General features: G+C 41.4%; 1 protein-coding gene across 4 annotated transcripts in view; it reads left to right on the top strand.

The window, feature by feature from the left end:
- Positions 1-16,404, top strand: part of MYO1E (myosin IE) — a 76,312-nt gene that overhangs the window by 5,513 nt on the left and 54,395 nt on the right. Inside the window, exon 2 of one of the 4 annotated variants that reach the window (XM_041469349.1) lies at positions 4,208-4,222. The exons of the other annotated variants lie outside the window; for them this stretch is intronic. Coding sequence (XP_041325283.1) covers positions 4,208-4,222 — 15 coding nt within the window. The remainder of the gene's footprint in view (positions 1-4,207; positions 4,223-16,404) is intronic. 4 annotated transcript variants of the gene reach the window in all.

The following is a 16,404-nucleotide window of genomic DNA, read 5'->3' as shown; positions in this document are numbered from 1 at the left end:
ATTTGGAAAATATTTCAGTTCCTCGGCAAGCACAGAAATCCAGGCATAGGCTTTGGTAAGAAAGGGCTGGCTTGCGTTACTGGTAGCTCTTTGAATTAAGCCATTTAGTACTATCTAAACTCTCACCATGAATATAAGCAGGAAATTTACCTCAGCACAAAAGGCTAAACCTTTCAGGGAAAATCATATAAAAGTTCTCTCACACGTTTTCTCATCTGCTGGAGGCCATTCACTTCTTCACTACCTATGGTCTGCCAATGAGCTTTTCTGGTTAATGCCGGTCACCAGCAATTGACCAGCATTGTTTTCAACTCTGATGGAAGTAGATTTTTGTTCTGCCTTTGTATTGGAAAGTATTCCAGGTGTATGGGGTGCCTGCTGACTTGGAACTGCTGTAGTCAGAGGACTCTGGATAGCTGTAGTGTGTCGTTTGGCTTTTATAGTTTCTGCTATGGCTGTAAAAGTGTTTGTAAATGTCAGAGAAATATGGCAGGAAGTAAACAAGAATTTTCTCCCTTCAGATGAGAACTGAGAGCTGTCTCTGAGGACTTGCTCAGACGTTCACCTCAGCCTCCCGTGGCACTCCTGGGGCAGCTTGGGTGTGAGGAGCTGTAATTTAGTCAGACCTTCCTGGGCTCGATTCAGTCTTTCCCATCTCCTGCTCCCTTCCCCACATTCCTGAGATGCCAGTTGCTGTCCTGCCCAGGAAGTACGGTTGTCACTCCTCCTGACTCATCCTCATCTTCTAGCTTTCCTATCCTCCACCTACTGCCTTCCTCCCTCACTTCTTCAAAACTGTGACTACCCCCTGGGGATGCCAGGTGTGCAGTCAAGTCCTGGCAGTGCATGGGATCCCTTCTCTCTGTTGACTGAGTCATTGCTGTGATCAGAAAAGGTGTCTTGTTCTACAGCTTTTCTACGCACTGAACCTCACAGGTGTTTTCTGCCCCTTTGTTAAATATGCTTTGTATAAATGTGTAAATAGCTTTGGGGTTTGGTGTCCTCTACACAATCAAGTACATCTAAACCCACAATTCTATAATGTAAACAGCCTGGTCAAGGTTTTTTCCAAAGACATAGCAGCATTTAATTGATACTAAAACCACTCATGGATTGGGTTCATAAATTATAAAGTGTAATTTTTACAAAATTTTGAATTTAATTTTTTTTTAGTTGAAACTGAAAATGCTTCTTTAAACAAAACAAATGTGAGAGCTGACAAGGAAAGCAGTGTTGGCAATTGGAGCATGAGTCAGAGCTATCAGAAATGATGCCTATTGGGAAGCCTACTTACAAGGTGCTTTTAAAGTACAAAGGTTTATCTATTAACATAACTTACTAAATGTGAACTTGAAAGTTAAAGCCAGATATTAGCAAATCTTGAGTATGCTTTGTGATCAGCAGTGTCCTGGAAGTGTCAAAAGGATTATAAAATTGGTCTGGTGCTCTGCTCTGCTGTCATGTGTGTGATTTTTCAGCTGCCAGGAGTGTCTGGTGAAAGCCACTTCTGGCTTTCAGGGGATCAGTGCAATGGCTTTGGGATGGTGTGATGATAGATGTTTTTCTTTAGACTCCTTCAAAAAAAGGGGACATAAATAGTTTATGCAAAAAGCATGTGCTTCTAGAAGCTATTTTCATGCTTTTTTTCAGCAATCTGAAGTCTAAATGAGAGGTTTTTGTTGGCATCCCTCGAAGAGGATTAGCAGTCTCCTCGTAGTGTCTTGCTGCACTTGTCCCTGTACAGGAAGTGTGGGGCTTTTTTTCTGTGCCAGCTCAGAACCACTCACTGAATCACTGTCATCAGCTGAGCCTGAGTCTGTAACCACTTCTTGGTCAGCCTTGTCTAATTTAAGTGTTGAAGTCATATTCAAGTCTGAACAATGCAGCCTGATACCCTCTATAAAACAAGCAAAATGTTTTCAACAGCTTTAAAGTCTTTCCTGCTTGTGTCTTACAAAATATGCTGCCTGGTGTTTGATCTTGCACCCTAGGACAGTCTTCTGTTTTCAGTCTGACATTCCACAACATTTGTGAGCCTTTAATTCTAGGCAGTTTACCAATGCACACTGTTATCTTTTGCAGTGATTGATGTCTTTTCCTGTGCTTTGAGTTGGATATTGCTAATAGCAGAAATACAGAAAGATGGAAATTGGAACCTCTTGTTAGTAATATATTTGCAGTGCCAAGCGGTAGTCAAGAACTTGTCTCATCTTGTTTTGTTTTGGTTTTTTTTCCTGCCTTAAAGGATACAAGTCTGCACAAATGCCTAAGTGCTTCCAAATTTGCTTTTGCAATAGCTTCCAACCGTATGTTATTCACAGCTTTATGGAGAAGTGTGCAGATGCAAAGTGCTCAGTGCTGCCAGTGCATTTGGAGTCCCTGGCGCTGTGAGCCCTGGACTCTGTGCGAGCTCACCTGGTGTGGAAGTACTGCTGCTCTGAGGGGCAGCAGGAACGTTCAGAGGGCAAAAGTTTACCTAGGTATTGTAAACATCTTTGAGCTGTTGTGCTGCTTCACACTGGCACGTTCACCTCCTGATCGCTTGGGCTTTGGACCTCTTGCAGGTGTTTTGATGTACGAACCGCGAAATACTTCTTTTGTTAAGTGGAAGCGGTGTTCATGAGGCATATTGAAGGAGAACTTTCGTTAAACCTAATCTTAAAAGCTATTTCACGGGACTCAAAAGCAAGTGCATACTTTTAAGTATTTGTTTATTCTTTCAGTATTTGAGGAGCATTTGATTTGTTCATTTATTAATTCTGAAAGAATTTGTTTTCCTGTACTGATACCCACCTGTATTCAGTACATACCTAAAGAAAGAGAAATGTGCAAAAGTATTTTTAACAGTAATTGAGAACAGTCATACTACAGATAAATTAAATGGGGAATTAAAAATGTGGTTAGATTCATTCCAGAAAGGATATAAAGCTACAAACACTCCCATTCTTGCTTTCAGAGCACAGAGGTATAAGCTGTCTACATAGTCTGAAGTAGTAGATAAATCTGTGGTATCTTCGGGGAAGGTAAAAGAAACATGCATTTTGCGTAATTATTTCTGCTGTCTAGCTAAATATAGATTGTTTTTGAAGGAACCAGTGATAGGATGCAATCATCTAGGAAAAAATAATTAGTCGTGGGAATCCATAGTTATATGAGACCCTTTTATCATACTCCTGTGTTTTTTGTTGACTCTTGATAGCGCAATTTTTATGAGAGCAGGTTAAATGAATACACTACTCCTGTCAGGAAACCTGGTAGCTTTCCTACCATAATTTGAACTAAAAATTTGGCTACCAAAAAAAAAAAGAAAGAAAGCTGATATATTACTAAGCATGATTTTGTTACATGTAGCTTCTGTACCATGAAATATTCCATTTCATGTGTAAACTTGATTAGTTCCTGAATTCTGAATTGGCTGAATCCAAGAAAACAAATATTTGACTTGGCCATTTAAAATATAGTATATCCGCTAAGAACAGAATTACTTCAGCTGGATTTATTTTCTCCACTTAAAAACTGTGCCTTACTCTCAGTCATGTTTCCACAACTTGATGCTGTGTTGTTGGTAGTCTCCAAAGCCTTTTTCAGTGCTTCCCCTCAAGTATACACTGGCAGCTGCTATATTGGTTAGTAATTGCTAGATTCAGAAAACCAAAGTTTCCTACAAAAACATTCTGGTCTTTGCAGTGGAAAAGCAAAAATAGCTTCTCAGAGTAGGGCACTTTGGATGTGTTCAGTTTTTGAGGGGATCCTGGCTGGTTTTTGTGTATCCTGCAGGACTTGAGCAGACTGCAGTAAGGTGCCTTTTTATAATTGATTGGCCCTGGTGGAGCAGGAAGCATGAGCCTCCTGCTATGGAGGAGCAGTAGTGTAAACCTGCTGAAAAATCTATTGGCAGAAGTGCTAAAAATGTGTAATTCTGTCATGAGATGTACCCAGACCATTATTTGCTCTTCTGTGGCTGTTGGCTTTGCAAGGATCTCTTCCTGCTTTTTCCTGGGGTAGCTGGGAGTTCATAATCCCAGCTGTCTGTAGCCACCTTTACTGGTGCACTGGTGGCACTGGCACACAGTGCTGCTGTGAGGAGGGACGTTCTTCTCCCATCTGAGGTGGGACTCAGCAGCCCCTTGGGCTTTTTGTGGCCAGTACTTGCCAATGGCTGAGGGCAAAGTCCTGGAAGGAACAGTGGTCAGAGCCCTGTCAGAAGCCAGGGACTGTGTTGGTGATCCTCATTATAGGAAGAGACTGCCAGCAAATAGAGGTTGAAGTAACTTCTACAGACTGTGCTATTTGGTATGGTTTTTAAAGAAGGATTAGACTTGACCCAGGGAAAAAAAGTGAACTGGGACGTTTTGTCCTGTTATGGCTCTGTGGAGGTCTGAGCTGAGGTCTGGCCTTCAATGAGCAAAATCTTGAGCTCCATTTGAAGCAGAGTTGGGAGTGGGCAGAATGACTTCATTGTAGGAGAGGCCACTGCTTTTGCTGTTTTGCTGTGCTTTATTTTTTTTTGTCTCAGCACTGAGTTGCAACCACAGAGTTTGAAGCATGAACTCTTTTCAGATGAAAAGGAAGGCAGGGATAGGCCTTCAGCAGAGCAAGTCAGGTCAGAAGTGTACCTACAAGTGAAAGAGGACTTGGCAGTACCTGAGTATCCAGTGTCTGAAACTTGAGATGATGTTGCATACCTGTTTCTAACAACTGAGCCTGGTTTCTTAAGCAGCTTAGGTATTTGTCTATAATTGTCACTTTTGTCTCTCAGCATTCTGTAATATATATCTGCATCACAGTAAAGGACTAGATGCAGTGTATTGGAGAAAATAAGAATTCGCCCAATTTGATACTTGCTTTAAATAACAAATCAGCTTATATTGTGGTATATGGTCAGCAAAACTTAGATGTGATAAAACTGAAATGGATTCTCTTGTGATTTTTAAAAGTATATACAATAAAGGAGATTAATCTGATCTAGCTTGAAGCTGCCTTCAAGCACACACAATGTGTTTTCTATAGCCTCCCGTGACTTTGACCTCAGTGTCAGGAATACGTAATGAAGTGTGAGCCTACAAAGACGTTGAACTTCAGTAGCACAGAGAGAATGGATGAATTATTTCACATAGATAGGACTGTTGGTAACTGGCAGCTCTAATGTTGAAAGGAGTACTTGGTTTGCCAGTACCAGTGTCAGTAACCCAGCTGACTGCTACAGGAGTCTTAACTGCTGTTCCCATGAGTACTGTTTGTTAAAGCTTTTCTAGTGGTAATAGGAATTCTGGTTCCAGGGTTCTTAATGCCTGAAATACCAGCACACCCAGTCCACAGAGACCTGATCTCAATATGCAGAGTAAGTTCATGACCAGCAGTGGTTTCTTCCTGTAGTTTGTGTTTTTATTCTTGGTACATTCTAGGAGCACTTGAGAGGAAGTGAGGCAGTGGCTACTTATTCCCATATTTGGTATTGTTCTGGACAGAATGGACATCCCTCACTAAAGGAGAGAGGTGATACAGTGGTCCTGGACAACCTAACGTGCCTCCAGCCATGGCGTAATCCTGGCAGAGTCACGGGGGTCCCTTTCCTTTGGGCTGTGCACGGTGCAGTTTCTGCCCAGAGTTACAGTGATGGTTGGTGGCACTGGTGGGGTCCCTTAAGATAGGTGGGCCTGGCTCTTCACAGTACTAAAGCTTGTATTTACATGGTTACAAATTCTTGTTCTCCAGTGGAGCTTCCATTGGTCTACACCATAGTAGTGGTGTGTTTTGTGTTGTAAAGAGTTGGAATTAGTGAGTGTTTCTGAGTACTTTAGTGAAATGAGCACTCAAGCATTTAACTGTGGAAAAAGGAAACCATATTTAGAACATCAACTTACTTGCATCTTCTAACTTTCTCCTTGGTATTTTTCCTGAGACTTTTACTGGAAAGGTTTTCCTGGAAAGGGCTCATGTCTTCTGTACAGGTTTAGGGGTGAGGAGGGAACCCCAAGCCCTAAATCTGCTTTCTTAAATAGTCACTATTTAAGCTGTATTGGGAAAGAAGCAAATACGATATCTTTCAGAAAAACATTTTAATCACTGACAGTGTAGGCACTACTTCCTCCTGGAAGAGCTGGCTACCTTATCTGCTTCCGTGCAATTCACCAGTAAAAGGACAAACTAAGGACTACAGAAATTAATCTTTATTTTATTAGTCCTGAGATTGACCTTTTCTTGTTCTTAATTACAGCAATCTGTGCTTGAACTGAGACTAAATATGTTCAGCTGCATGTGTCAGAATGGCTAAAATTAATCCTTTGTGGACACAGTCTTGACAGAACTAAAAACCTCCAGTTCTGAATAAGAAAGGAATGTCTGAAAGCAATCCAGAAGACTAGAATGTAATACAGAGTTTTAAATCCCTGTTTCAGTGCCACAGGATAAGTTTATAGACTTGAACAACTGGTTTTTTTCCCAGAGCTGAGCATTTCTTTTTGGGAGAGGAATTTAAGAGCTGTTTATTCTGAAAAGAGGCTTAACGGTGTGAAAGCTGACAAGTGCTGAACAAGTCTGTTTGGGCTGTACTGACAGTACAGGCTGTACCCTTAGAGCAGGGACAGGTACTTCATAAACCACTGAGGATGCTCTGATGGCTGTTCTCAAGGTGGTAGTTTGTAATGGAGGAGTGTGTTGTTACCACAGTTAATGAATTAGTCATGAAGAGCTATTTAGTCTGACACACCTCGAGAGTGTTCACCTACTGAAATCAGGTTTTCTTTTGTTCAGGTCATTTCTTAATACAGCAGGCTGTGGTGTTTTTGCACCTGAGGCCATCAGGTGACTTTTTCACTGGACTTGTCCCATCTGTGGGTCTATTCTGAGACCAGAATACATTTAAAATGCAGCAGTCAACAAGCTTTACCCTGCAGCTCTGCGGGGGGCTTATCTGAGTGTGGCTGGAGTCCAGTGTGCGACTGGCAGGGGCAAAGCAAGCAAAACTGGTCCTGTCAGTTTGACCGTGGCCCACCTATTGTGGGCCTCTGATACTCAAAAATGGTTCAATAGCTCTTAACTTGGGGGGGTGGGGGAGACTTCAATCAAAAACTAAGAATATCAGTACTAACATTTACTGTTGTAGAAGCACTTAAGACGCTGGGGAGTTCTTCCTAGTCTGCACTTCAAAAGATGTAGGTGGAGAGTCAGTAATTGTGATGTTAACTACCTGTGGTGAGGTGGCTATGGTCATTCATTTTACATCTGAAGCAGACAGTATATAGGAAGAATATACATTTTTATTTCAAGGTTATTTTGCCTGGTAACTACACTGACATCTTAAAGTTAGAAGTCAAGGTTGTTATGGTGTTTGTTTTGGATTGTTTTTTTTTTTCCTGCAAGCTTTTGAAAATATTTTATCATCCTGCTCTTTACAGGTGTGGAGTAGTTGGTTAACTGTAAAATACTAATCCTGTTGCTGTTTGCTCATTGATAGTGCAGGTGTACAAACAGGAAAAGAAAAAAACAAAGGGGAAATTAATATCATCTGATTGCTAAAACAAAGAAGCTCAAATTTAGTAGCTAAAATTATGTTCAGGCTGGTAACAGGATACAGTGAACAATGAAACTAAAATCTGTAGCTAATTGTGTCCTTTTAGGGCTTGTTTTGGAATTGTACTTGACCAATTGAAACTCTCAGGGAAGTACAAGTCAACCTCATTTAAATGAACCAACCTACTTATTTTGCATCACACCTCAATGAGATACCTAGGCTCTCATTTTTCTTTCTTTGTATTTTTGAAGACTTTGGAATATATTAAAAAAATAAAACTAATAAATAAAACTAGTTTTTGGTTTTTTAATGTGGTGTTTTAAGTCAGGGCAGGTCAGGACACTAAGTATTAGAACTGGCAGGTGGGGGGAGTACTTTTCTGTTGTTCTGTCCATTTACTACTACAGCTGTAGTAAAACATAGTTTTGCCCGCTTATTCCTGTTCTGCCTTCCAGTCTCTAGTGTGACAACGTGGGAGAACCTCCCCAAGTACCAAAGCTGTGCGGAGCTTTGTGATCACTCTGTGGGTGTTGTTTTGTTCTGGTGTCATTTTAATAAGGATGGAGTGGGGAATATATCTGAGGCATGTCCCTGACAGCTGCCATGGACTGTGTTGTGGAGCTCTTCTAGGAGCCTAAATTATCTATAGGGTGAGAGGGGGCTGGAATCCTCTGCTGGTTTTGGCAAATGATACATGCAGACTACGTTGTGCCCCCTGTGAGGGAAATGTGACTTGGTCCACGGTAGGCTGTGACAGAACTTTCTCAAACAGGACAGAGAATAAGGGAAAATAAATCTTAGAGGGAATGGTGGAGTGGTCTGGGCTGGCAAGATGATGGGAGCCTAGTCTGGTCCAGGCAAGCTGCTTCCAATTTCCATGTGAAGTTCTGCTCCTTCAGCTCTACCTTAGTAGTGCTCTTTCCATCTTTTTATAAGCCTTCAATATTGCTGATGGAATTGGTTCAGTCTGACACTTCTTGTTCTATATAGGAAATGGAAATATCCTCTTACCCACAGATCAGCAATGTGGCTTTGAAATACTTGCCTGAATCTGGTCTTACCTCTCACCTTCTACAGTTGTTTTCTCATGCCTTCCCTTCTCTAACTCTCAGCAAGCCTTGCAGAGGTCTTTTGTCTTCAGCTGCAAATGCCAAAGGATACAGTCCATTTCATTACAGGCTTTCAGGGTGATTTTGGGGGCTTAACCCTTGAATGTTACCTGTAATGATGGAATGTGATGTCTAAGTTATGCTTTTGCTTAGTAGTTCTAAACAGGTTTAGGCTTGCTCAGGCAATTGTGTGTGTAAACATTGGATAATTTTTCTGGTCCTTTTTAAAGTGCAGATTTTCCTGGCAGTAGATACTACAGGGAAACTTGCAATGAAATATGTTGTATAAAGGCAAAGAAGTTCTATTTTGTACTTTGCAGTAAGGTCATGGAGATGAAAATGCATGTACAGGTGTACATTTGTAATTCATGAACATGGTTATGTGAATGTCATCTTATTACTTAAACGCCTGTATATGAAACATGTGATTTTAGCAGTAGATTACAAATAATTTTTTATCTTCATAGTACTCCTTCAAACTACTGCTGTCGAGTGTTGGACAATTTTTCAAAGTGCAATAAAAGATATCAATAATTGGTACATTAGCACTACATAGGCAGAACATCTCTGAGGATAGATCTCTAGTAGGAATCTGTGGAATAGCTGGTGTTAGGTATTGCCTGTAGCCCACATACCACAAGTGTGTGTTAGAAGACACAGGAAAGCCTTTCTGTCATGCAGGCTGTCACCAAATTATTTAAAATGTAGAGCATTTTTGAACCTGCTGTCAACACTATCTAGAAGCAATACAGCTGCGGTACAACTGGACTCAACTTTTATTTGCAAAATGTGGCACCTTTTTTCACCACAAATAACCAAAACCTCTGACACTTTATTTGCAAGGTTTTGTTCCTTTTGATAGCCCTTCTGCTAAACTGGCAATTACTGACTTATCCATGACTAAATTACTACTGTTGTTCTCTAGAAATCTGGGCTTTACCTGATGCTCTTCTATGCAAGTGGTATGTAAATCAACTCTTGCTAAGCACTGAGATTTGACAGGAGCAAATTGCAAAGCACGATAGCTGCAGGCTGCCTCCTGTTCCTCTTACTGTGTTTTAGCAGGAAAAAAAATTATTCTGGCAGTCAGACATTGCACAAGGAGTATGCAGAAGCACATCTGCTTATCTAATAGTCTGATTCTTTAATCTGCAGATTTTAGGAGATGCTTTCATTAACCGGATGAGACATGCTTAGCTGCATAACATAGTTGTTCAAATGAACGTTTTGTAGGGGAAAGAAAGGCGCAGGCAGATGGCTGAGGTGGTTGAAGATCATCACACACATGCCCGATGTGTGGTGTGTTTTTTCACTATATGATACATAGAACTGTGTGTGTTTTGCAGAAAACAAGCATTTCTCACTCAGGAACTCAGGTTTATTTGAAGTATGGTGATTACCCTGGATGTATGTACAGAGTGGAGAGTGAGAGGCATGGAGCACCATGGAAAAAGGGACCTGGGGTCCCTCCCTGATGGCAAATTGAACATGAGGGCAGCCAGGAGGGCCAGGCATGTCCTGGGGGCATCAGCCCAGCATCACCAGCCGGACAAGGTGGGGAATTGTCCTGCTCTGCTCTGCACTGGGGCAGCCTCACCTCCAGTGCTGGGGACAGTTCTGGGCACCACAGTATTGAGCTGTTTGAGTGTCCAAAGCAGGGCATGAAGATGGTGAGGGGAAGCTGTGTGAGGAGCAGCTGAGGGCACTGGGTCTGTTCAAGCTCCTCAAGGAGGAGACCGAGGGGAGACCTCACTGCCTCCTCGGGAGGGGAAGAGGAGGAGCAGGCACTGATCTCTTTCCTCTTTTGACCAGTCACAAGGCCTGAGAGAATGGCCTGAAGTTGGGTCAAGGGTGGTCTAGTTTGGACATCAGGGAAAGGTTCCTCACCCAGAGGGTGGATGGGCACTGGAACAGGCTCCCCAGTGCAGTTGTCACAGCACCAGCATTACAAAGTTCCAGGAGAGTTTTGTCAACACTCTCAGGCACATGGTGGGATTCTTGAGGATATGCTATACCTGGAGTTGGATTTTTGTGTATACCCTCTAACTCAGGATATTCTATGATAGAATATCCTGCTTTAGCAGAGGCTTTGAGAATGGGAGTGAGACTCTCAAACCCGTGTTGCTCAATGACCAACCTGAGAGATTCAAATCCCACCTGATTTACTAAAAGGCCTAAAGCATTCCGTGTCGTGTGGCTTCACTCCCTTTTCCAGCATATGCTGTAAGTCCTATAGGGCATGGTGCCCTCAGGGACCTCGGTGGGCCCCATTTACCAGCAGTGCTGCTACCCTGGCAGGATGGAAGCAGTAGGAGATGATGTGGCTGTGAACGGTGAGCTTTTGCCTAACTTCACTCCTGGTTTGGAGCTGCCTCTGAACGCTTCGCTAATGTGCGAAAATGTGAGAAATGCAATCCAAAACCAAACTGACTTTTCAGTAAGTTAAACTGAAATGAAATCAATAGACATTTGAAGTATTAGAATAAGGTGTTAGAGTACTGCATATAAAAACTTAATAGGAAACTGTGAAGTGGGGTTATTCATCTGCCTGTTAAAAAGCCAGACTAGATGAGGCGTTCCAGTGCATGAAGGCTTTGGGTTATGTTTCTGCATTTAAATGCAACAGGACCTACCGTAGGGAATATTTTGTGTTGCTTGTAAACAATTTACAGATTTTAATAAAAAACAGTTCCTGCCATTGTGTTCTTTTTTATTTTGAAAAAATGTAAAGAGAAAACCCTAGGGTTTTCCTTAACATAGGTGATTCTGACAGATTTCATTAATTGTGTTATTAACAAGGAGTGAGTTTGAAATACTAAAAATTAAATTCTCAATGGCAGCATAGCAAAGACTCACAGATTGGTTTACCTGCTGCCAGCCTTCATACCTTGGTTGTTTAAAAAAAAACAACAACTGGGTAAGGATTGGATCTGGTGTTGTTGGATTTGGACTTAGTCTTGTTGATACTCTTTTGTCTGTGTTTGTGTAAAGTTACCTTGGAAGATATTTGAAGATCCAGCTCTGTAAGAAGTGGAACAAATTGGCCTTCATTTCAGTGGGACAGATTAGAAGGAATCTGTAACATAGGGTTTCAGTTAGTCATCTGATATGATGACAAGGAGGAAAACATAAGATGTGTGGATTGTGTCCTTTTTTTAAAATTTATTTTTTAAAAAGGACACTATACTTGAAAACGGGCTGCCTCAAAATTGTCTTTCCATGCAGTCCTGCAACTGATAGTTGGCCTAAATACTTTTTGCAGAAGCAAATGGTTTTCTTCTCAACAAAACCTTACTAGGCATAAATAAAACCGGCAAGTTATTGCAGATACCTGGATATTTCATGATTCTTTGTTCTTTTTTAATTGTGTGTTCATAATTAGAAGAATTTTGGTTTTGAAAGCCTCAATGAGTTTCAGTATTTCAGGTGTTGAATAATTCATTATAAACTTTGTTTACAGACTGTTTATGTCCCAAAGAACCTCAAGCAACTTACTAAAAAATACTTTACCACATTCCTTTATTCAGAATTATCCTCTGGTTAATTACATTTGGCAAAATCTAAGCTATGTTTATGTAAAGACTGGTACTCTGCTGAGCCTTAGCGAGGGATGCCTGACTCCAAGTCAGGATTGTGAGCTGCCTGTTCTGGATCATGCTAGGGAGCCCCTGAGCCCTGCATACCCACTGCTGCAGAGCGCAAAGGCCAGCTGAGACAGAATGAATAGTGCTCACAGGTAAAAAGGACAAACCCGGGCAGCTGGGCAGCAGCACAGTAAGAGACTGATCTCGGGCAACTTGAAAACGCAGCAAAACTCTTGGTCCCTTGCAGTAACTACAGTAAAAGCCCTGGAAATGTGTCTGCAGATTTAGGATTATCCAAATGCTAATGCAGCATGTTCAGCCCTTAGTCAGCATTGGAGAAGCCTGTAGAAAGTGTCAGTGTTTTTTAAGAAGTTGGTTTTGGCATTGCTCCTGGAACGCTCCCAACATTTCTTGTTTTCCTTCTGATTCTCATTCTGACTTAGGGGTGCCTTAGTGTTTCTAGGTCATGTGTGAAGAAGGCAAAGTGTGGAAGGAAACTGTATTGGAATGGTATGTCAAAGCTATGAGAATTCTGCACAGAGTGGTTAGAAACAAGGTGAAGTTGAACTGCAGTGGTACCTGTCCATGGAGTGTGTGTCCCCCCATGTGCCTCGCTCCCAGCCATGGTGCTCAGGGCTGTGTGGCAGCACTGCAGCCTTACCCGGTACAGCCTAAAGGCACAGCTACTGGTATTGCATTTGGGTTGATCTTTTAGCACACCACTGAAAATTGTAATTCTATCAGGCAAGATGGAGTCAAATGCAGCATTTATAGCATGATTGAACGACTTTTAGCTTCTCCCGTGGTGTTGTTTATCAAGCTGTCATGTAAGCTTAGAAAAAAGTTATTCAAGTGCAAGTTACTTTGTAAGCCAGAACTTTGTTTTTAAAGAAACACAAATCTTGCACGTAAAATGGAATGCAGAAAAAGGTAAAGTTGCTTTATGGGCCTCACCAGTGTAATGAATTGCAGCAGCCAAAAGTTAAAGGATTTGGATAATCTGAGCATCTGTTCACGTGCAGGCTGTTTGGGATGGAGGGAATGAGACACTATTCACTGAACAGTTGTCTTGTCTGAATCAGGATATTATACTTAGATGAAAAATTAATTCAGTTGGTTTTAGTTCATATTTTTATTCAGTATTATTTCAGCTCTTGTGGGTTTGAGTCAGAGGTCTGAAGTTGAATGAGTCCAGGAGTTGAAAGCAAGGTACATCACAAGCATTTAAGTTTAATGTGGGTTTGTGTAGAAGTGCTGCAAGCCAAAGTCTTGAGCCACAGTTCAGCATTTGAGACTTAAATTGTTTTTCTCCATTACCCCAATTTTGAAACCTTGTGATTTAGCTGGAGTTTCACCTGTTCTGGGACTTCATAATGAAGTTTAGCATCCTGCTAAACACATAGAAATTGGAAATTAAAGGGGAAAGAAAATGCAGCATCATCCTGCACCACTACAGAGGTTCTTCTAGATAAAAGCAGGGTATTGATCTGCAGTGGTCTGCAGCAGTTTCTCCTCAAAGCTGACACTTGGCTTTTTACTTGGTTTCCCCTTTATCAGAAATCATTGGAATCTTGTGTATATATATGATGCTGATGCTGAATTGCAAGGCCTAAATGACCTTTAAATTTGTTTTTTTCCGTAATACTGCCAAGTTGGTGATAAAGTTACAGGTTTTGTGAAACAGCTTCTTGGCTGGCATCTGTGCTGAGAGCATAATTGCCAGTACAATGTCTATGAGACTGAATCTAATGCATGTCCTGATAGCATCAGTTTCTCCTAGCAAATGGAGGAAGAAGGGTAGTTTGTAAATAATGTGTTTGTCCACACCTCTGGTAAAAGCCTAGAGTTATGAAGATAGCTAGATTGTCCAAATTAATTTTTTGTTAGCTTTCTTGGTTTGGGAATAATTTGAATGCTAGATATTAAACAGTCTCACATACTTAAAATAATACTGAGGAGAAATAGCTGTTTCTGTGTTAAAATCTCTTTCATAGACCAATAGGAACTATCACTTCAGCTATTAAGTGAACTTCTGCCCAGAGCTAATAAAAGAAGAATCCTGGGGCTGCAGAGATCATACACGTTGGTGATACACAGCCCAGATAATAACCATGAAGGCCAGGTCTCCTAGCTGTTGATGGTTGTATTAAAAAATGTTGGGCCAGACACTTTTTATATATTTTTCATTAATAACTGTGGTGTTCACTAGAGTGGAATGAACCGTTTCATATTTGCAATGCGTTTCTATGCTTCCACCTTTCTGGAATATCAGCTTCACTGACAGAGTGCAGTGAGCTAGAGGAGATCAAGTATATTGATTTTTAGTTTAATTTTCTTGGTTGACTTGTGAATTATTATGGAAATATGAAAGTCTACAGAACCAGGATACAAGCCTAATACAAATTAGAGTAAATAATTTGAAGCATAGGATTTTAGAGGAAGAAGATTAGACAACTGTATGATTTCTTAAGCTAGCTGGGTTAATAAAAAAACTGTTCAGAGAACAGCATTCTTGTCATACAGATTAGAAAGTTACTGTAATAAAAGAAAGTGAATTAAACTATCATATTGATTAAATTACAATAAGCCAGTTTTTCTGTACAACTGGAGTGTTATATGCTGTTTTTTTAATGTATTTCTTCTCAAAGCTGCCCTGGACTGAATAGTCAAAGCTGCTTTAGAAAATTATTGAAATGACATCTATTAGCTTTATGAATAATGTGCATGTGGAACATAATCTGGTTATGAGAATCTGTCTGTTATGGACATTGGACACTCAGTGGGACCTGCTTGCCCTGGCATAATGTAATTATTAGTTAAAGTAGAAACAAAGCCCTGACTAAGGATGAATGAAGTGTGCATGAGGTTGCCTCCTGACCAGAGGTGACTGTACAGCTGAGAAAGTGGATTAGTATCTGCCTGAGAATTCTGCACAGGTTGTGAAATTTGTTGGGTCTGATGTTTACTTCTTCTCCCAAGATTTTTGCCTCCTGTTGGTTTTTGATTAACTTTTTGGGAGTTGAAATGAACTTTTAAATTTGGTCTATTGGCAAGATGTAACCAATTCCTGAGGTGGAATACTCAAACAAATTCTTGTTTGTATTTGTGTAATAATTAACCAAGGAAACATTTGTATATGAGTACACTGAAATAAATATTAAGGTTGGATTATTTTGAAGTTAAAGGTTTAGTCAACATATCAAATAGTGTTATTTCCCACAGTGTCTGAAGTAAAATCTGATTTTTGCATGAGTATCAAAACATGACAGCTCATTAAAGGGACTCGTGTTGAGCCCCATGCGTGTTACCACCCAGGTGCGGGCTCTGCTGTAGGTGAGTGAGCACCACTCCCTGAGCCTTTCCCTGCTGCTCCCAGTTTGTGCTGCCAGAGGTAAACAGGAAGCTGCTGCAGTCCTGAAGCCTTTACTCCCTTTACTCAGCACTCTGTGAAATTAAAACAAACATAGAAAGCAATTTTTGCATCAGAACCTCCCCCAGTGCGGAGTTCCTCCTGACCCCCCAACACGCTCCTGCAGGCAGTGTCGCAGTGAGGGGAGCTGCCAGCTCCTGGGCACGGGGTTATTGCTGTGCGGGGTGAGCCGGACACCTTTCCGCTGCTCCCTGCACATCCCAGCTCCCAGTGCCACAGCCGGCAGCACCCTGGACCGTGCTGCCTGGAGCTCTCCTTGTGCAGGCACCCCCGTGCAGTGACCTGTTCAGAAACACACCGCCCTGAGTCCTGCATCTGAGCACAGCCCAGGAGCAGGTTACACAGCTCTACCAGACGTGAAAGACGTTCTTCAAGCCACCGACTTGTGAAAATCCTGTGTAAACCTAACAAAATGCATTGGAGTTCCACAAGCAGGTCTGCCGCAGATAAGCTCTTTATCACACGCTCCACCCTGTACGCAGAGCAGTGATTGTCTTGTCCTGCCCCACTCATCCCCCTGGAAACTATGCATACAGGAGGGAAGATCAAAGCAAATACCTCAAAAATAGGTGAACTTGAAACCCATGACCACGCTTATGCCAGGTTAAGAAATAAGCAGTTGACTGCATATCTTATTTGTGGTGTCAGAATAGTAAAATGTTAAACTCCGAGCAGTGCATAGCACTAAGAAAGTTTGGTGATGTCAGCACAAAGGTGCTTTTTGGTACATGCTGTTAAAAAAGTCTTGGCCACAGTTTTCTGCTGTGT

This window comes from Pyrgilauda ruficollis, unplaced genomic scaffold (genome assembly GCF_017590135.1).
Source record: "Pyrgilauda ruficollis isolate IOZ18807 unplaced genomic scaffold, ASM1759013v1 scaffold23, whole genome shotgun sequence".
In the NCBI taxonomy this organism is placed as follows: domain Eukaryota; kingdom Metazoa; phylum Chordata; class Aves; order Passeriformes; family Passeridae; genus Pyrgilauda; species Pyrgilauda ruficollis.
Note: the sequence above shows the minus strand (reverse complement) of the source record. Positions and strands in the feature narration are given on the sequence as shown.